Source organism: Lasioglossum baleicum, chromosome 10, assembly GCF_051020765.1.
Source record: "Lasioglossum baleicum chromosome 10, iyLasBale1, whole genome shotgun sequence".
Classification (NCBI taxonomy): Eukaryota; Metazoa; Arthropoda; class Insecta; order Hymenoptera; family Halictidae; genus Lasioglossum; species Lasioglossum baleicum.
The window spans coordinates 15,155,814-15,178,872 of NC_134938.1; the positions used below are offsets into that span (position 1 = coordinate 15,155,814).

Genomic DNA, 23,059 nt, shown 5'->3' on the forward strand with positions numbered 1-23,059 from the left:
ATTTTCTCAACATATTTTTTACACACCATTTACTAAACTAATTCTTCTAGCCTTATTCTGATTTAAAGTGTGGAATCAGTTATGCTCCTTACTCTACATAGAAAAAAAAAGCGAAAAAAGGCACATACAAATCGAATTGAGTAACCTCCTCCTTTCTCGAAGTCGATTAAAATGCGACACGCCTTCCAAGTTATAATATATTTATTACATTTGAAAAAGTTAAAAAGTTTTGGTCTCACGCTATGAAAAGAACTTAGGAGACAACCCAATGTAATAGCCTGAGCACGAAACATTTTTCGGTAATTTGATGTGTGCTTTTCTATTGTCTCTAAGAGCTTTTGAGTCCGGTATTAGTGCCGAATGAGTTACGGACGCGAGCGTTGCACTGTAGGTACATACTACGTAGCAATCTCGAAAGGGATGCGCCGGACAATCGCGAGTTTTCAAGATACGGTCCCGCCTTTGTCGTGGAAGCTGTTGTTCTGCTCGCGATTTCCGTGTCACTCGTTGCAATTCGAGCGATCGCACGAGACCCCGGAGTGGCTCGCGACGCGACGGACGCCCGTTCCGTTTCAAAGAGGCGAACCGTGCCACCATTCCGGGGAAATTGGATGGAACGAGGGTCGAAGTGATCACGATAACAAATTTCCAGGGGTGGAAAATACGAAACGACATCGGCCAGAGATTGCAGTTTACGAGTTGCCGAGTGAAAGGATGACTCGGGAAATTTTACCCGGGGCAAAAGGCTGCCAGCATACCGTTGCGATGCTTTGTTCGTTACATTTATCGTCCTTTCCTTTCTTTCTACTGATTTCACGGAATTCTGAGCGATTCTACACACCTTATCGTGTAACGAGTAATTGTTACGATCGACGAACGATGCAGGTGAAACTCGATCCGGCAAAAAAGGCTGCGCCGGAATTTCGTATGTAAATACAAAGCGACTTTGTACCGACGCGCGTCGCGTCGTTGCCCCTGACTTCAGAATATGTACATACCAGATTCCGGCCCCCTGCTCTTTCTCTTTGACGTTATATGGTTTGATTTTACGGGTCCGAGGTGGAAGAGAATACGTGAAATTGAAGCCCTGGAATCTTTTTGACTGGGACATCAATAATTTTGCAATAATTGTCCCTCTTTTTTACGATTTAAACATTGGACAGTACAATTGCAACTTCTCAGGTTGTTAAATTCGACATGGACAGAATTTAAATCACACGTGTATTTATAAAAAACCGTGTAAATTGAATCTGTAAACTTGATAAGGTTCCAGAGGCCACGCTACTCCTAATGCTTTCCTTCCATTCCGCGTAAATTTAGGTAAAAATTCTGCGTAAATCGAGGTAAATTTGTGCCGCGTGAAACAAATACTCCGCGTATATACACTAACGAGCATAACTGATTCAACACACTTTAAATCAGAATAACTTTTTTGTGAATGGACGAAACGACTTCAATTTCTCTGTTAGGCCAGAAGAACTAGTTTAGTAAATGACGCCTAAAATAGATATTGAAAAAATGCATTTGGTCGGAATTGCGCGAAAAAATAGTAAAAATTGATTTTCGCTACTTTTTTAGCTGGGCCGATAAGGAAAATTTAAAACATGTGTTCGGTCAACTCGCATAAATTATATAAACTCCGAAAATTTCATTGAAATTGGTTAATTGGTTTACGAGTTATAGACGATCAGTGCTAAAAACGCCGAGAGTCTTGAAAAACTGCAATTTTTACCACTTTTGATCGTTTATAACTCGCAAACCAATCAACCAATTTGAATGAAATTTTCAGAGCGTATATAATTTATACGATTTAAGCAAACACACCTTTTAAATTTTCGTTATCGGCCCAGCTAAAGAAGTAGTAGAAATCAATTTTTACTACTTTTCTTCGCAATTCCGACCAAATCCATTTTTTCAAAATATTTTTATACGTCATTTACTGAACTAATTCTTCTAACCTTACAGAGAAATTGAAGTCGTTTGGTCCATTCATAAAAAAGTTATTCTGATTTAAAGTGTGTTGAATCAGTTATGCTCGTTAGTGTATGCAGCATAAAAAAATCGCACAAAAAAACAGGTTTGACTGGTCAAATAAACCATATATGCTCCTAAAATTTCATTGAGATTGCTTAATTGGTTTACGAGTTATGAACGATCAAAATTGGTAAAAATACCGAAAATCTTGAGAAGTTGCAATTTTTACCACTTTTGATCGTTTATAACTCGTAAACCAGTTAACCAATTTCAATGAAATTTTCAGAGCGTATTTATACAAGTTGACCGAACACATCTTTCGAATTTTCGTTGTTGGCCCAACTATAAAAGTTGTAAAAATCAATTTTTACTATTGTTTTTCACAATTCTGTCCAAATGCATTTTTTCAACATATTTTTTACAGATTACTTACTAAACTAATTCTTCTAGCCTTACAGGAAAATTGAAGTCGTTTGGTCCATTCATAAAAAAGTTATTCTGATTTAAGCTCAATAAATATACCCTACCAACAATGCGGCGACCACCGAAGATGAGAACACCAAGAACAATTCGCGTTTTAAGAAAATGCAGTGGACGATGTTGATTAATTTCCTCTCGAATCACCATACAGCAGAACGGCAAGCTCGAGGAAACCGCAGAAAGTGGATAATTCATCAGAAAGCCGTCTAATTTCCCAACGAGTTGAAAGAAAGCAGGATCTTTGAGAGACGCCGTTTAATTAGACCATGTTGCTAGCAGCTTGCGCGGAGACCAGAGACCGAGGAATTCATTACGGCAGAAAAATCTCCGTGTTGCTCGACCTACGACCTACGCTTTTGACGCGACCACAGCTAAGTCCGCTGCTTAACACCTAACTTTACCCTTAATAAAGCCAGACCACGATCGCCATTGAATTCAGGAGGGGAACGGACAGCGGACAACGGAGGCTGCGAGCATTTTCCGACGCTTTCCACATTATACAGTCTGAAGAAGAGAAGAGGAAAAAAAAAGTGCCGAGCAATGCGCTGGGGAAGATGGGTGTTGGACGTTGGGTGGCGAGCTGGAGGACCGGAGGAGGACTGCCGCGGACCACGGGGAACAAAATTCAGAGCCAGCGTGGCAGGATCTTTTGTTATATCGCGTCCAGACTTCCCGTCTTTCCCTTCAACCCTTTTGTTTTCATGCGCACGTCAGCACCGTGCTTTTCCTCCCTTCGGCTCTTCCCTCCGCCGTCGTCATTTTTATACGGTAGGTCGATAACATATTTGCACGTCAATTTTTATCGTAATAACCCTGGGCAATGATACACTCCGCGGCCATATTGTGAAACGCTACATAATTCACAGTCGCGTACTCGGCAGAACTCTCCTAACGCTGGTCACTACCTTTTTATTAGATAATTGAAGCACGCCGAAAAGATTCGATCAGCGAAAACCATGAAATATAGATAATAAGACCAGTGTCTTATAAAGCTAATGAATGCAACAGACTAAAGAAAATGAAAACAATAAAAGGGTAAACTCTACTTTACTCAAAATTAGTACCTTTCTCCTACGAATTATGTGTTTGGCGCGGATGCTGATCGAAGTTTCGATCCTCTAGGATCAATAGTTGTGGAGATATGGTCGCTGAAAGTTGAGCAATCTGCAGTGTTTTTGACAGGCCCTTACCTGTCAAAAATGCTCAACTTTAAGCGACCATATCTCCTGAACCATTGATCCTAGAGGATCGAAACTTCGATCTGCATCCGCGCCGGGTACAAATCTACGGAATTACATACCAAATACATCATGAAATGCACAAACTTTCAGTCCGGTAAAGTAAAGATCAGCCCAATAAAACAATCGAGAGCCTTAACGATAAAAGCCATTTTATCAGACGGTGATGCTCAAGAAATCGTGTGTACATCTTATAAAATTATGATAATAATGTTTATTTCATAACACGGATTTCTATAATTTAATGTAAGTAGCGTCTTAACTAGTATGTCCTTCAAAAAGTGGGCAAATTTTTTACGACTAAATCTGTCATAGATTTGCAAGATCGAAGCTTAGTGTACATCGTACTTGGTGAAGTGTGCAGCATTGCTTCGTCGTCACACGGTCTACTTATGCAAGGAAAGTTTGACGATTTCCTGTAGAACAATTCATTCTTAATCTCTTGCCGCTTCAGCTCTATTAACTCTCAGACGTGACCGATAAAAAGCAGAGCTTCCGAGGTATGGAAGCGAGGAAGGAGAGAGCCAACAGCCTCCGAGGAGGTCAGTTAATCAAACTTTAATTCAACAGTCTGTCTTCGCTTAATCGTTGCGTTTTTCATTTCCTGTCTTGAACAGGAACAGGAAATGAACAAACAAAGAACTCAGCGCCTCTAATCTTGATCGCGGAACGAGCGACTATATGTTGTACAAAATGGGGCGGACTGAACTGTGACCAGATAATTGTCTCAAAAATTGAAATCGTTCTTGGCAGATTATTATCTGAAGGACCAACCCCTTTTAAACGACTACTATGATAGTCCCTTTACTTAAGGATGTTCTGGAGGTATAATGGGAGACAAAAGTACAAGAAATTCGAAATCCTTCAATATATTGGCAATGAAAGCCATTCATGAGTATATTTTGCATTAAAAAAATAGATTAATTTAAAAAGCTTTCGTTTAATTAGTGAATTTCATGTTATATTTATTTTTTTATCAAATTGTCTTCAGAATAATGGTACCTATATTCAGTGGCCTACACAGTTGTCGCGTTTCCATGCTAGTGAGATGACAACACGATAAATTTGACGTTTTGTAACAGTTTATAATCTTTTGCTCTGTAACTGTTTAATGAATCCTAATAAATTTTGAACATAATTGATTACATAATTATTACTAAAAAAACTGGAGTTTCTGGTTACGTTTTTTCAAGGTTTAAATAGGGTTTCAAGTGGAATTTTATGAATTCTCCATAAGAAGTGTTAAAATGTACGAACTTTAAGTTGCTATAATTGTTAAACGGTGCAGTGAATCGAACCCAAACTTTGGTAATTGCATTAATTTAGTAAGTAATATCTATAAGTAATATCTTGTCAAATTTTCTAAAATTTTGTTTTGTTTTTATATACCTTCAGAACATCCTTAATACTCAACTTATTACTCAACACAGAGTTGGGCAAAAATTTCGAATAAAGTGGGTTTTAAACCCACTTGGAAAAAACCAATTTAAATCGAAATTTTTATATAAATTCAATTTTTGCCCAACTCTGACACAAGATTATTCGAGGTCACAAACAAAGGAAATATATAAGATTTACAACAGAATTTAAAGAAGAAGTTGTACATATTGTTGATTTCTGCTAACTTCCGTGTACTGCGATGGTTTTATTATACTCGGTTGACAAATTTAATGGCTCAAACAGATTAAACAACAGGGACTCGTTGGTGTATATGTAGACGAAACAGAAGCAGAGTGTTAACAGCGCGCGTCTCCGGTGCTGAGGATCGAAGACCTGGCGAAAGGAGGCAAAGGACACCCAAGGGAATTAGAGTGTGGTTCGAAGAAGATGAAATGAATGCGCAAAAAGGAGAAGACATCCGAACGGATCCCGAGAAGGATATACGAGAAGGAAGCAACGGGAGCAGAAGAAGCAGAGTGGAAAAGAACAACTCGCAGGGGTCCGAGATAAGAAATTACGAAGAGAAAACAAAAGATTAAGAGAAATTAAAAACTCAAACTTCCTTTATCGAAACCGTAAGAAGATCGGCAGACGTCGCCTATAAATTATAAGGATCTGAACTCTTAAGTTAACTAAGTCTGTAAGTACGTCAAGTTTTCGAGAGTTTCGCAAAGGGAGCTCAGAATTATTAAGGTCTATTATTCATTCATTTTTGCCCTAAAATGTCTTGGACGAAAGTGAAATATAAAAAGACAAAGAACATTTATACATGCTTATAATCAGACATTGATTGAATGAAACTTCCGTCTCGGAACTTATTCATCTTTAATCTGATTTTTTATTTAATTATGACTGCAAAAAGTGGATTGTACGTTTGAAATATAACTCCGGCATTTACGGTTAGATAAATATTTTAATTATGAATTCTAATTATGAAACTATATAAATGTCGATTGTAGAAATTTTAAAAATTGTTGGAAAATTTTAAAAATTGATGATGTCAATTACATTTCTTCTTTTTTCTTTTTTAAAATTTATTTTACATCGATTCTTTAACTGTTGTGGATCTACAGTTTTTATAAGGTGGGTTCCGAAGTTCCACAGTTTAAAATGGCACATAGAATATTTCCAGAGGATGTCATTAAATGATTTCTCCTTTACAGAGCCGGGGAAAATATTATTTTAAATAGTAAATAGTAAATATATATATAATCCTATTTATTTTAAAGTATGTGTACAACTTTGAAAATAAAATATTTTATTTGATGCAGTAATTTTTGAAAATAAAATAATTTTGTTTGAAGCAGTAATTTTTTAAAATAGTATTTTATTTGAAGAATATTGAAAATATTTGTATTCCGTCTTTAGTTTCAATTTCAATGTGAAATATTATTGCCGAAAATAATGGTTCCCAGAGTATTATAACAATGCAAAAAGTAAAATATTTTATTTCGTGATTCTGATTGTCAAAATAGAAATATTTTATTTTGTAAATGTTCTTTCTATTATCGATCGTATGATTGTTAAACAAATGATGTGATAGTGTTCTCGGCGCAACGGTTCGATCATATAATTACAAAAAAAGCAAATTTTGCAGGTCAGGTTAGGTTATTTTGTGGATCAAATTGTTGAAATAGAAATATTTTATTTTCGAAATTGAATATCTTATTTAACATACTATTTTCTTCAAGCAAAAAATAAAATCTAAAATATTAAATAGTATTTCAAATATTTGTGTTTCGCGAAACGATGCCCACAACTGCTTGTAATAGCAAAAATGAAAAGGATAAATCACGTGTGATGCTAAGGCGAATCCATTGAAGCCGGTCGCTGAAAGAAAGGCGGGGAATGTGTGGCTCGATTGAAGGAAATAAGCAGGAGCGGAATTTAATGAAGGGGAGTGGAGCTTTGGAGAAAAAACGCGGGAAAAAAGACGAAGGAGGAAACAAAGCGCGTCGCTCTTAACCGTCGCGTCGTCGTCGTGGGGAGAAGAACGCTCCGTAGACGGAGCTGGTGGGAGTGGAAGAATGGTACCGGCTAGTAGGTTGCTGCAAAGAAATTTGGATTGCAATTACGGAATTAGTTTTTTCCGTCCACGCGGTGCGGCGTTCAACCGGTGGCGCGCGGTGAAAATAAAACGTCCTCGGATGTGTACGTGCTCGGCCGAGCGAAGCCACCGACCGCCTCACCACTCGCCGGTCGTCGTCGGTCGTTGGTCGTCGTCGTCGTCGTTTGGTACTTCCGGTCTCCAGTGAACGTCGCCGACTAATTTTCCGGCTGCTCGCTGTTCAGACTATTTTCGCGACGAACGGACTTTACGACGTAATATTCTCGTTTTAAAAATCCCTTTACATTTACGAATAATTGCATGGAAGATTGCCGGCCGGAATTTTCGTTGGCTGGATTACCATTGCCATTTTTCTTCTTTCTGTTTTCGTTGATTCGCCCCGGCGCGGCGCGGCGCGGGCGCGGCGCAGATAAGGACGCACCACGGCGAGCGTAACAGCCACTTTCTAGCGCTTCAACGGAAACGGTTAAATTTTATCTGATGTTTACATCGCCGCGCCGGTATATTATGCACAGTAAAGTCTGATTTTTATGAACCAATTTCAGCACAGAGGAATTAATTCGAATGTCGCTACCTTTATTACCTGCTCCGCCAGATAGATAGTAGTAGAAGTACCATTGCAAGTGCTAACTGTTAGCATTCATAGTACAGGCTGACAAGAAACAACGGAGTTAAACATTTCTTATTACATTTCTGTCAAATTGACGAATTTTGAATAACCAAATAATAACAACCATAACATGGACCTTTAGTATTGATACATTTAAGAAGTTTCGAAATGGCCACCCTATGCGCCGATACAGAGGCTCAAACGTGTCTTGAAATTTTCACTCCTGGTACAGAGATTTTTTCAATGACTCCAAATTTTTATGGAGCCGAGCACAGGCCCTGGCCTCCAAAATCGACCACACGCTGTAGTCCATCGGGTTGATATTCGGTGAGTACGGCGGCCATTCCACAGATGTGATGAAACCTGGAAAATGGGCTTTGCACCACTCCTGAGTCGTTTTCGCCCTGTGGGCCGGCGCGGAATCCTGCTGTAACGTCCATTCCGGATCGCCGAGGTGCTGTTGGGCCCACAGAAGTACAACGGCTTCGAGAATGTCCCGTCGATACACTTCTTGGTTGAGTTTGACCCCTTGATCCACGAAAACCGTAGCAAATCCCATTTTCCAGGTTTCATCACATCTGCGGAATGGCCGCCGTACTCACCGTATCTCAACTCTATGAACTCCAGCGTTTGGTCGATTTTGGAGGCCAGGGCCTGTGCTCAGCCCCATAAAAGTTTCTAGTCGCTGAAAAAATCTCTGCGCCGGGTGTGGGACCGAATGACGCCAGAAGAGCTGCGGCCCATAGCCGAAAATTTCAAAACACGTTTGAGCCTCTGAATCGGCTCAAAGGGTGGCCACTTCGAAACTTCTTAAATATATGAATACTAAAGGTCTATATGTTATGGTTGTTATCATTTGGTTTTTCATAATTCGTCGATTTGACAGAATTACAATAAGAAATGTTTAACTCCGTTATTTCTTGTCACCCTGTAAAGACCACAGTGCATTCTACAAAATCTACCGCAAAGTATTGATCATTTTTTAATGTTAAAACGGAACAGAGTGCCCGTATTTTATCTAGCGGGTCAAACTCTCTCATACTTCCCGGCCGTCGCTGAAATACAACAGCAGTCTGTCCAACTTGCGGCCCGCGAGCCATATTTATTCATGGCCGGGACCGTCCGGCTCGCGACGAAGAAGAAGTTGGCCAGGCCTACGGAATTGATGCCTTTATAAGAAAACCAACTCGATGAGATAGAAAACAGACCCCTGCTCCATCATTTTCTGTGTATCGTGATTGTCGAGGGAGAATTTTGATGTAACACAGAGATCCGCAGTGTCTACTGATAAATTATAACGAGCCTGACGTGACGCGACGAGACGATCCAAGAATTTCGGCTTCGTGGAAACTGAGTAGCGTTGAACTTAACCATATCTCTCTATAGGAGTTTCCTGCGTTTCGATTTATCTGGGTACGGCAGTTAGCCGGAAACCGTGCTGACTGTGTAGTTGCACCTTACTTCTCCTTGTTAAACATGCTCACTAATTCCTTAATGGGAGAATTCCTGAGAACATTCGGGATCCGCGAACTTACACCGGCAAGTCCTGCGTTCGCAACGCTGACGATTTACTTATCGAGTAATTGTCGTGATTGTTGAGCATAATTCTCGCGCTGATGGGGAGAAACAAAACCGTGGAGTGATACCAATCAATGTGAATTTCGGAGGTACCCAACCGAGATTTGCCGATTCCGCTATTAGATTATGCTGATAGATATTGATAGAAGCAGCATATGCACATTTTTATCATTGATCTATCTGATTGGCCAGAATGTACACTCCTCATTTCCTCAAAATCGATTTCTTGCAAAATCCTGAGGTCGTAGACAAATTTTGAGACCAGATTTGATATCAGCGTGAAAAGATCTACGCGAAATGATATATGGCATGTTAGAAAAAAAATTTTTCCGCGCGTGGTACTGGAGAAACCACATTTTCTTGAAATTCTACATGTTTAATGAATTTTCTCAGCGTTAAAAAACATTCGTACCATAATCTCCCTATTTATCTCTTATTCTGCAAAGTTTCAGCTTTAATTAAAAAAAAATTTCATCGCTCTACCTCGTTTCTATCGAAAGTTCTTTGATTTTGAATCGAGTCTGGTCCAAATTTTCCCCTGTGTATTCCGAGATGTCAGGTAGCCGCTGTACGTGGCGCGCTAATTTCTGCGAAGCGCTAACTTCAAACACAGCTGCCATAGGTAAAAAATTGTTGCAGCGAGTTCATGGGGTACTCAATCGAATCGGCAGAATCTCTGCTTTAATCTAACGTTCGGATCATGGTATTACGATCATTTTTCGCCGAGATGTAGCGAGTTAAAGGGAAAATGGAAATTGTGCATTTTTTAAGCATATTTTCAGAAATACCTGGCATATCGAAATGTTGATGAAATTAAAAGGAAAAACAAAAGGAGTGCCTTGAAGAGAAAGAAACGCTCTTTCTATTGCTTTTTTGCACAAGATTCTACGATAATTTTATCGCTTTCTGGAGCCAGTTACAGTTAAAAAGCCCATATTTACTTCAATGTTGAATAACTCGAGTAAAAAAATCGCAGAATATTCAACAACCACGCAGTTTACACAGGAAAGATAGCCCTTCCAAATGATATTAACGCGATTTATCAAAAAAATTTTGTTGCCCCCCGTGTGATGTTCCAAAGTTGCACAAAATTTTTGTTAACCGTCAATGTTGTCTTCATCTCGCTATAACTTTGTAAAAAACCAACATAGCAACAATTTGAAACAGAGCATCTAAAACTAGAGGTTTCAGGCTTTCAAACCATTGTTTAACGATATCGATACGGCAATTTTTGACGGAGTTATGATCGCGTAAAGTGGGAGCAATTTTTCGGGTTCGCACAAGTGATCCCTTAATTCTTTTGAGGAGTGCATTAAATTTTTTACCGGAAAGTTTTACTGTTTAATTATAATTAACTGATATAAGTACATATTGCCTATTTTTCGGAAAATGTTTCGCCATCTTGCAGTGCCTTTGTTTCGTTTGAATATTTATTCATGCAAATAAGCAACAGATCGAAAAGAAAAATGGACTTGGGGAACGGAAATATCAAAACCGGTTAAAATCCCTCGTCTTTAAAATCTACAAGTAAAGTAAAGTTTAACCCAATTATTGACACTATAAAAACACTGCCATAGGAAACGATTGAATTGACCTCTTCTCGTTCATTATGATACTGAATTCAACAATGTTTTAATTGTTGCCAATGACTTTTGACGTTGAAGCAACATTAAAGAAATAAATTTCAAAGAAAAAGGATTTTTTTAATGGAAAATCCAGAGAAGCTTGTCATTCAAATATCCTCTACGCAGGTCAAATGTCCTCGACGTAGACAATTTTTATGTTGCATAAAGCTCCGCAGTCTAATTATTATCAGTAGCGCGCAACACGACTGAATGAAAGCTTTCAGCAAAGATGAAATATTCGAACTACCACCCTCTCATTTTTCCCCGCCGCTATCTCAGTTTTAGATTATAGAATCCATATAACCAGCGCGTGAATTGACGAAGGAGAGAGAGAGAGAGAGCTCTTCCTGCTGTCTCATGTAAATCGATAGCACGGCTCCGAAAATTGCGAAAAGAGCCTCCGCCGTTGAAAAAGGAAATAGGAGAACCCGAAGAAGAAGAGCGAATTATTTGCGTGATGAAGATCGACGGAAGAGGTCCGCAACCGAAATAACAGGGGAAAAAAGACGGTTCACTGCTGTGAGAAGAAAAAAACGCGGTTAAAATTGCCAGGGGAAAGAAGCGAAACAAATGGGAATGAAAAAAAGCGAGGCTTTGAGGAAGCTTCGTTAGCATGTAAGAAAACCAGAGAGAAATACAGACGTATAAATAAGAAAGACTTGACGGTGTGCGGAACCGAAAAAACGCTGTTACGGAAAAACGACTGCGGTGAAAATGGGAAGCTTGAAGAAATGGATTGAAATAACAACGGAAATTGTGGGGAAAGAGGACATCGGAGAATTAGCGAGGGAAAGGTTTTAAATACGGGAAACGGTAATGTGCGATATACAACACGATGTAGAGAATTAAAACCGGGCTAATTATCACTGTCCAACAAGTTTCAACTTTTTTTATGATTTCAATATACTGTTGGGTCCTTCTTATAGAGTTCTTTGCGCTGATTCCGTGTCTGTCCTTAATTTTTCTCATGTACGCACAGTTTTTAAGAAACATGGCTTTGAAAAAAAAACATATTTTTCAACTTTAAACAAATATTGTGATGTTATTATAAAAGATATCGAATTGTTCTTTACAGCAAAAGATTCTGTAGACTTTTCCGAATACAGTGATATCCAATATTAATACATTATGATTGGTTAAACATGTTTAAACAATCGCTAAAGGCGGAGAGACACCACTTTTGCACCAATTTTTGAGGATATTTTTCAATTCATCTAAAAAAATAAGGGTACAGCGGAAAATCGAATTATACCACGCGATAGAGCAGACTTTTATCTTGAGAAGCCACCCTGTCAAGTTTGGATCGTAGACGTTTTTTTCGAATCAGAAAGCAAAATATCTTCGCCCGACATGAGCTGCCGCGGCGCTGCACGGGATACGGTGCACACTGGGCAATTTGGTCGAAACTCGATTCAAAATCAAAGAACTTTCGATGGAAATGAGGTAGAGCGATGAAATGTTTTTTAAATTAAAGCTGAAACATTGCAGAATATGGGAAAAGTAGGGAGATTATGGTAAGATCGTTTTTTAACTTTGAGAAAATTCGTTAAACTTGCACAATTCCAAGAAAACTATGGTTTTTCCAATACCACGCGCGGAAAACATTTTTTTTTAACATGCTGTACTTCATTTCCCGTAGATTTTTTCACGTTGATTTCAAATCTGGTCTCAAAATTTTTCTACGACCTCAGGACATTGCAAAATCGATTTCTTGAAATTCTACATGTTTAACGAATTTTCTCAAGATTAAAAACCGTTCGTACCATAATCTCCCTATTTTTCCCATATTCTGCAAAGTTTCAGCTTTAATTTTAAAAAAATTTCATCGCTCTACCTCATTTCTATCGAAAGTTCTTTGATTTTGAATCGAGTCTGGTCCTTTTTCACTGTGCGCCGACGCTACGCACAGTGGGCCAAACCGACGAAATCTGTGTAAAAATCAAAGAACTTTCGATAGAAATGAGGTAGAGCGATGAAATTTTTTTTAAGTTAAAGCTGAAACTTTGCAGAATATGGGAAAAATAGGGAGATTATGGTACGAACGTTTTTTAACCTTGAGAAAATTCGTTAAACATGTAGAATTTCAAGAAATCGATTTTGCAATATCCTGAGGTCGTAGAAAAATTTTGAAACCAGATTTGAAATCGGCGTGAAAAGATCTACGAGAAATGATGTGTCGCATGTTGAAAAAGAAATTTTTCCGCGCGTCGTATTGAAAGAACCACAATTTTCTTAAAATTGTGCAAGTTTAACGAATTCTTCCAAGGTTAAAAAACGTTCGTACCACAATCTCCATAATTATAAAAAAAATTTCATCGCTCTATCTCATTTCTATCGAAAGTTCTTTGATTTTGACACAGATTTCGTCGGTCTAGCCCACTGTGCGGCGCAGAGTGGATAGAATCGACGTTCTAGCTGTTCACGCCTATTTCACCATTACTTCAATGTACAAAGACCACATTAAATAGGTCGTGAAAAAAAAAGATTGTGAGTTAATTCAATTAGTCCGACACCAGTGGGTAAGTCTTTCGAACCATAGTCGATACCAACTGCAGAAATGGAAGGCTCTCGAACCACAAATCGAGTCCTCAACAGAACGAACGAAGAGAAGGGGGACTGGTATCGGCGAGTGAAAGAAAACTCTAAAGGAGGAGCACTGCTTATCAGACCAAATGTGAAAGGAGGAAGAAAAGGAATGTTCCGAAACAAACGATCGCAGGTATTCCACGAGCATTTCGCTCTCGATCGGGTCCACCGTTTTCAGCCCAGGCCCCCTCCACCAGTCTCATTCCCATCCGTTTTCGCCGCTGGAGGCTCGAGGCTCGACGAAGCAGGCGGAGAAACGTAGATAAAGGTTTTAATTCCGTGCGAATGGATCAACGCGCGAAAATCGGGAGGGAGGATCGAACGGGGTGGAGCACCGATGGAATGGGCAGTCGGTGCTGGAGAACCGAGCCAGTGGGTGGAGGAGGGTTGGCTCGATTGATGGACCAGCTGGAACAATAGTTAACTTCGGAAGTAATCGCTTAATTCCTGGATTCCCGGCTACGTCCAGGCGATTTCCGATTGAACTGTCTTTTGGGCTTTTTTTTTAAATCCTGTTGATCGAATCGATGGTCTGCGGACTGTTCGCTGCGGCTGTGAAAGACGAGCGCGATATTAAGCTGCCGCTAATAAGTTCGAGATATGCGTTACTACATGTTACCTATGGTTGATGCAGTAGCTGATGAAAGATAGTATAAATGTTATTTTAAAGCAGGAAGCCATCAATCAATAAATTCATCAGACTTTAATAGGATTCTTAATAAAAATCGCATCGTCCCGAGTCGAACGAAATGGCCACGCAACGCAACGTTCGACGATGCTTACGTTAAAACCCACAAATCCCTTCCAACAAGGTTCAACAGCTCGCGATCTTAAGTGGGAGCATATTTCGATCAATGAGAATTAGACTGATTTCCTCTTACGTGAAAATTGCATCGCGCAAGTTCGCAACAACGTTGCGCAACAGTAAAATGCCGTAAATATTCCTTCCTGTGCAAAGACGCCCAAAGTCGCACAACTTTAAACACCCATAACTTCTTCAATTTGAAAAGTTACAAATTTGTATCCCGTAAAGTGAAGTTTAACCCTTACTTTTTCAAATGAAACTCGCATACAATGAAATACAATAAATATGTATTTTCCAAGTGAATATAGATTATTTCTCATATAAATAGTCATATTTGATATGTCGTAAAATTTTATAATTTTATAATGATTATAAATGTTAAAATTTATATGTCTTGAAATGATTAATATGTGTGGAAAATTTGTTTCGTCTTTCACGTTACTATTTCGACGTTCATGATTAAATTTCAAAACTGACTGAATCAATGAATAAATGAAAAATGTTTCGAGCACTCTGTACAAGTAAAAACGGTACCAGTTGTGAGGTTGAGTTACACAATCCTCTTGCAACGTAGCTCTTTCAGCTGTAACTCCGACGAACGACACGTCGCGTCGCGACGATGGTAAAAAAAATGTCGACGACTCCTCAACCGAGAGAACAAGAACAAATCGGCCATTCCTCCGGCAATGATTGCCGTTACGATTCTTCGAAACTTCTTCAAAAGTGCCTCCACGAGGAAAGTTTCGCATTGAACGCAACAAAGTGAGTCATTCAGCGTGCCGGCGGGCATTGTTTGCTTTCTTTCGCCTTATTTCGCAGCCACCTTTATATCGTTCGCCAGCAGATATCGCGAAACAAAAAAAAAAAACGAAAACCTGTCGACATACGTGCACGCCTAGGGGGCTCCTAGCGATTACTCGGGAGCAAGATAAATTGGAACTGTACCATAGATAGCACCGATAACTTGGATTTTCAATCACCCATTGAACCTTTCGCGACTATAGCGAGCAGGAGTGCTTCAACAAATTCTGATAAAAGGGATAAAATAACATTAAAAAGGTAACTGAAAACATTCCCTTCTATTTGGTTTCTTTTTTACGAGTTCTTCAGACCCAGAATGGGCCAATACTCATTGGAAACCATTTACAAAAGATTCTATAATCTTTTTCAAATTGTTGTAAGATGCTTTGTAATATATTACCTCAATAATACAGGGTGTCTCAGCTGAAGGAGGCCTCCTAAATATCTCCTTTATTTTTAATGGCACAAAAAAATATTTATGGCATAATTTAAATGGTATCAAAGGAGGAATATCATAGAAGAACAATTTTTTTTGTCCTGTCATTTTTGCATAGTTTTTTTCAAGGAAATCGTTATTTTTTATCGGGAAAACATATTTTTTTTATTCCATCTTGTTGATGACTTAAGCATATTCAAATGTATTATATTTTTTCAGCTGCTATAAGAAAAGGAATAGAAAAAAATAATTTTTCCCGATAAAAAAATAACGATGACCTTGAAAAAACTACGAAAAAATAACCGGACAAAAGAAATTGTTCTTCTATGATATTCCTGCTTCGATACCATTTAAATTATGCCATAAATATTTTTTGTGCCACTAAAAATGAAGGAGATATTTAGGTGACTTCCTTTAGCCGAGACATCCTGTATATAAAAATCTATGTAAGTTCATATAAAATTTATAGGGCTATACTGACTGAAATTTATTGTAACCTCATTTGTAGTATGCTCATGAATAAATCAATTTATTTAATTATAATTTTTTACAAAATCATTTTTACTATTTCAGTAATTACGAGGTAAAAAATATGAAACACATATACCACTTAGAGATACGCATTTATTGAACTTTGGATCTGTATTTTGATGTACTTGTATATTTTCCAAACAGAAACGATTTATTTGTTTCGTATTTCCCTAAAATATGTTGAAAATTTTTGTAGTTGCTGTATTCAATTCGTCTTTTGTCATGTTGTTTCTTTAATTTAGGTCCTTTATGTCGTCCAATTAGATAAGAACATGAGTGGATTAATCAAGAGACATTAGGAGCATTCAGGAGGAATATGAACAGTGGGACTCCGTCTGCTCCTACTCTTGAATACACAGTAAGGAGCATAACTGATTCCACACACTCTAAATCAGAACAACTTTTCTATGAATGGACCAAACGACTTCAATTTCTCTGTAAGGCTAGAAGAATTAGTTTAGTAAATGATGTGTAAAAAATATGTTAAGAAAATGCATTTGTGGATCCAAAAGCAGTTACAACTTACAACTCGTTGTGCAAAATATCTTAAGTTGGAATATCTCTCGGAGATGTAATATAAATATTGTAAAAATTAAATTTTGATGGGGACCCAAACATTTATTTCATTTCATTGTTGCACTGTAACTCAATTATATCAAAGATATCAAATATAGAACTGGAGTTCATAGTCGCACTTGTGCATTATAACAACGACACTTCGTTTATTTGATATTGTTTGTATACATACGAAAAGAAACAAAAGTTTCAATAGAAATATAAAATCGCCTGGCGGGCCGCACAATTTAACATGGCGGGCCACACGCGGCTCGCGGGCCGCGCGTTGGCCAGGCCTGCTCTAAAACATGTTCACCTCAATAGGGTAAGTGTGTATCTGTCACTAAATTTTCTTCCACCTGTCGTCGAACTCCCTGAGTAATACCTAATTAAGCGACAATAACAAGAAGATATTTAACGATTGTGTGTTACTCACGTGCTCTGTGTTTATAGCAGCACCGTCACGTATATCTTGGAGATCGGCACCGGAACCATTTACCATACCAGCACCACCGCCGGCACTTCCGTTTCCTTTTCCACCGCCACCGCCAGCTGGCGTTTGAGGCAGGCTCTGAAAAAAAAATAGAAAATTAATTGTCTGACGATTTCCTTAATACCTGAGAATTACATTTCTTTTACATTAGTCACTTCGATGGTTAAAGCTATTTAAAATTGCAAGATAAATACATTCTAAATGTCCGCTTCTTATGAATAGTTAACGTACATTCACTTACTGTATACGTTAAACGTGATCGCATACACAACAGAACGATTACTTGGGAACAGACACTTTAGAACTGAAACTGAAATTGACCTGTGTTAGATAACATTCTGGTTATGCCTTCCTAACTTTTCCAATATCGAAGTTTCGCGATTACAGACGATAAAACGCGCGTTTCGAACGGGTACGTGTTACATGTAACGCTTTTCGACTGGCGTAGTCCATTGATAAAAATGGTCAGCCAGATTGCAAATTTTTAATATCGTCAAATTGAAATTGTTCTGGAAAAATGTGAGAAAAATTGTCGAAGTACTCGCGATCATTCATCTGGAAATAGCCAAGCTCGCGCTAGACCTAGTTTTTCATTCCGGCTATTTTGCTATTCCGTAACTGATACAGAAAAATGGAGTAATTTCCGAAATCCGCCCGAGGATAAGCTCGAACCTCTCGCTCACGAAGACCTCCCACATCTCGCAGAGCGTGAGCGATATTACACGCATCGATCCCACGCTAACCTTTTTGATTAGTACACATGATATACTACAGGTTATCCCACCTAACTTGACCACCTTGAATATCTTTGTTGGTTTTAAAGATACGTCAAATGTCTGGAGGACAAAGTTAAATGGTAAAATGGGGCTCACACGATACCAAAACAATTTTTGTTTTTATGTAATTTTTTTTGAGAGATATGAAGGTCACCTTCATCATTTTAAATGGAATGAGGTATTTTTTAAATCATCAATCGATGCAGCTGGACATTCGTTATAAAAAAGTACTTACCCATGTATGCCGAAAAGTTAGTAGTTCAGGAGACATTTCAATTTGAATAACTCTAAAACATCGTGGTATGACTAATGGTGTTTTAGAGTTATTTAAATTGAAATATCTCCTGAACTACTAACTTTTCGACATGCATAGGTTAGTACTTTTTTATAACGAATGTCCAGCTGCATCGATGGATGTATTAAAAAATACCTCATTCCATTTAAAAAAATGAAGGTGACCTTCATATCTCCAAAAAAATTACATAATAACAAAAATTTTTTAGGTATCGTGTGCCATTCAACTTTGTCCTTCCGACATTTGACGTACCTTTAAAAACAACAAAGATATTCAAGGTGGTCAAGTTAGGCGAAATACCCTGTAGTTTAGCGCCCCACGCTTTTATTTATAGTCACTAATGTCTAAAAACATTATTTTCTCCTTTCCAGTGCATTTTAATATAAGTGTGGTTTTTAAAAAGTTCTTTTTTTTTAATTTAATCTTATAAATTCTTCACGAAAAAAGGCCAAAAGTCTTGATGTTTGGAATTCACTGGTCCAAAAGTCATGGGTGCTTCGATAAAATGGTACAGGTCCAACTTCGTGGATTGTTTGCAACGTGGACGTTCCCCGACAAAGGAGAATACGTGTCACGTATTTTTGCAGGTTCTATATCACTCTAAAAGTCCATGAAACACAGCACGTCTCGCCGGATAACATCCCCCGTCCATGTAAAACCTGGTAACGAAATGATGCAGCCAGGAGCCGCGGCGCGAAACGCTGAACCCGTGATCAGCGTCATCGTCGTCGATAGGCTCGCGTAGGAATTCCTGTTTATCATTATCATCGCTCAATTACCGGCACGCGCAACGAGCAACACGCTGCGAGTTCTGGCAAAGCTCGCGCCGGCTGAAATTTATGCGAACGATCCGAGTCGGTGGCCGGGTTACCATTATAACGCAGCGCCACTAGGGGGATGCAATTTTGAAGGCAATTTAACTTGAACCGCAGCAGCAAGCCTGAGCTATGGGCAAATGTTTACCATGAAAATCGTTATAGACGGTACGGATGCTTCCGTATCTAGAACCTTTTTCTCGGGGGAATAACAGCTGAATATGCATGTATTCCAAGCTTCCGGTATCGCGGATATTTCGATGGTTTTATCTTCTTCTAACAGAGATCCCATATCTCTCGGCGATTTTCACGAGTTCCACATCCTCCACAGTTCATTTGTTTGTGGTATGCGAGGTAAACGGGCGCGACCACGCCTTCTACCAAGTGTTCATTTATGTATGCATGTGAATAGGTACTAGTCAACGTGAATGTCACGCATCTCGTTAGGGGAGCTACCCAATTTACCCAAATTGACTTGTGGCGGCTACCTCCTACGCTCGCCAGAAGATTGATAAGTAGTGCAGACCTTCCCCGCTACTTATTGACTGAGGTAGCTCAGTGGTGGGGAACTCTGGGTGCCTGTTAGCGAGTGCGGTAAGTGGGGCGAGTAAGAGCGACTGAGGTAACCGGGGTGTCTACCGGAATAGAGTATAACCTTTGCGGAAGATGTGACCTGATGCGTCGAAACGATTTGTAGAAGATTTTACGCAGTGTAGGACTCTACGATTGCTTACATCAGGCGTAGGTGAGGGAAGGTTGGAAGAGTCTTGATGAAGAGGTTTTTTAGTGGGTAGTGGGGGATCCGTCCATCTGATCCTCTGAGTCCCACAATACCCTTTCCTCGGCTGTACATAAAGGTATTTTTCCTCTTCATCGTAAATAAAAGAAAGGGTAACTGTGGTGCCTGCTAGTGACTGGGATGACTGAGGTAACTGGGGTGCTTGATAGTGACTGGGATGGCTGAAGTAACTGGGATGCTTGATAGTGACTGGGATGACTGAAGTAACTGGGGTGCTTGATAGTGGCTGAGGTAACTGGGGTGTCTGATAGAGACTGAGGTAATTGGGATGTCTGATAGTGGCTGAGGTATCTGATAGTGACTGAGGTAACTTGGGTGTCTGCTAGTGACTGGGATGTCTGATAGTGAATGAGGATCTGGGGTATCTAATAGTGACTGAGGTAACTGGGGTGTCTGTTAGTGACTGGGATAACTGAAGCAACTGGAGTGTCTACTAGTGACTGGGATGACTGAGGTAACTGGGGTGCTTGATAGTGACTGGGATGGCTGAAGTAACTGGGGTATGTCTGATAGTGTCTGAGGTAACTGGGGTGTCTGATAGTGGCTGAGGTATCTGGGATGTCTGATAGTATCTGAGGTATTTGGGGTATCTGATAGTGACTGAGGTAACTGGGGTGTCTGCTAGTGACTGGGATGACTGAAGTAACTGAGGTGTGTGCCCGCTAGTGACTGGGATGACTGAGGTACCTGGGGTGTGTCTGCTAGCGACTGGGATAACTGAGGTAACTGGGGTATGTCTGATAATAACTGAGGTATCTGGGATGTCTGACAGTGGCTGAGGTATCTGGGATGTCTGATAGGATCTTAGGTAACTGGGGTGTCTGATAGTGGATGAGGTAACTGGGATGTGAGATAGTGGCTGAGATATCTGGGATGTCTGATAGTGGCTGAGATATTCAAGTTCAGCAGGAGGTTCACTTTAGCTTCTCAGCAACCCCTTCTCGCAGGGGTCTTGTAAAGAGACCACAGGGTGGAGCCACGGGCCGGCAGAACATGCGGTGGAAATAACGCGTTGCTGGAAATTGCAATTCCAACGGCGAGCTACGACCGAAGAAGGTGAATTATTGCTGTGGCGAACAGTATTCTTGTTGCGAACAACAGTGGACAATGACTTTCCAGATGATTTCTGGCGACGCGAAGTTGGACAGATTTCATTCGAGATAAGAAATGAAAGCTCTGGTTTTATTCTCCTCGCGTAACTGTAAATAGGGTAAGTCCGGGGGTGGTGGCCTACTTCTTTTAAAAACATCGTGCGGTTGAACAATATTTACTTAATTAAAAAATATACGCAGAGTTATCCGAGCAGCGGACACAGAAAGCTTTTGTAACATGTGCTCGTCGTCCATTTATTCAGCACTTTATTTTTTAACAGAACAGTTTAAAAAAAAGTTAACATTTTCATAGTTTACAATCTACTTTTTTTATATTATTGTTATTGCATAATGTTTGAAAAGAAATTAACAATTTCATAGTTTACAATTACTTCTTTTATATTATTGTCATTGCATAATGTTTGAAAAGAAATTAACAATTTCATAGTTTACAATCTACTTTAGTTGATATTATTGTTACTGCATAAATAGACTTTCGACTTTGTTGGAAAATGAGCAGGTTAAATTTCCAACTCGATCATACAGTAAAGAAATTTCCACCTGGCTTCGGTCTGTTGCAATTAACGAGGAAAATTTTTATTTTGCATAACAATCCGCAATTTACATGTAATTTCGCATTACACAATTTACATATATATAACGGTAGTCTATTGTTAGATTCATCAACGGAGTAAAATTTTTTTCCCTTGTTACCGCGATCGCTGCCATCGTTTGTTTTAACAACAGCGATCATGTTCATGGCATCCCATTAAACGCAAAGTATCCGCTCGTAAAATGTGAAAGAAAATATTGTAACGGGAGAGTTAGAAATCCTTTGAGTATCGTGGGTTATAATTTTAGATAACGTCGTGCACAACGTTCATATCATTTGTTTATGTTAAACAGAAAATCGGAAACATCTACACAAACATTTACAGTCTAATAATTACTTATTGTTAGACAGACTATGTCTCCGTGAGATACATTGACATGATAAGTATCAGAGCCCCTCGGCGACCAGCACCGATAATCGATCGAGCGGGACCGAGTTCTAGACGAGTCTCTCGTTGAATCACGCCGGTCGGTTGGCACTTCCGAAAATCTACGACTTAGCTAGCGCACGACGATGTCGAACAGATGGATTAAAGAGAATTTCACCTCCTTCTTTGCAGACTAAACCTTCAGTCAAGAGATTTCCAAAATTTTAATCCTTTTCCTGAATTCGGGTCTTAATTCGCCGTAGAGAAGTTAAAATTTCATTCGTCCGCCATGTTGTTCAAATTGGTGACCTTGACAACATATTTCAAGGTCATCGGAATCGGACAGGAGGGAGGTCATTGGCCCCATGGATTTACAAGTAAATTTTAAAAAGTAAAATAAATACAATCTCCAAAAATTCCGAAAATATTCTTTGCTTTTCTTTAAACATAAAATATTAGATGCCCAGTTCGCGGTGATCAATTAGTTCCCGGGCGAGCGTAGTACTTAGTTTTTAGAGACAGCAGAAAATCTGTTCCACGATGTGAAATTTTCATTTTCATCCCCCACGGGTGACAGAGCTTTTTTCCTCGGAATAAATGCGCGGACTGCGAAAAAAAAAGAACGACAACGCGAGAAGCAACAAAGGGGAGTGCGAGGATCCAGACGATCGATCTTCCGCCATTCTTTCGCGCTTTGTCTTTTGTCCGTCCCATCGGAAAGAGGGCACGGGCTGCTTTATAATTATAAATCTCATTAAAATTCATAACGCGACACGGAAAGTCATTAGCCTTAAGCGACCTACGTTGTTGCACTTTCGAGACACTCCGCGGCGATCAGGCAACCACCGACGATGAAAAATAATTTCAGCCTAGTGAATTGCGTACGCTGACGGCGCTGTAACTTGAGAATGTCGTTAACGATTATTACCTCGACGAATAACTCCGTTGGAAATGGAGGAATGTGGAGGAATGAGCGGAGGAATGAGCGATCAGAAAACTCGTGTGAATACGTTGCGATTAGTTTATGAAATTTATAGTACATGAAATATATGGGTTCAGTTTAAATGATCCATCAATGAATTC

The 23,059-nt window shown here is 39.3% G+C and overlaps 1 protein-coding gene across 6 annotated transcripts in view; it reads right to left on the reverse strand.

The window, feature by feature from the left end:
• Positions 1-23,059, reverse strand: part of LOC143213078 (uncharacterized) — an 832,749-nt gene that overhangs the window by 56,570 nt on the left and 753,120 nt on the right. For 3 of the 6 annotated variants that reach the window (XM_076432580.1, XM_076432581.1, XM_076432579.1), the window contains one exon: positions 17,164-17,298. The exons of the other annotated variants lie outside the window; for them this stretch is intronic. In XM_076432580.1, coding sequence (XP_076288695.1) covers positions 17,164-17,298 — 135 coding nt within the window. The remainder of the gene's footprint in view (positions 1-17,163; positions 17,299-23,059) is intronic. 6 annotated transcript variants of the gene reach the window in all.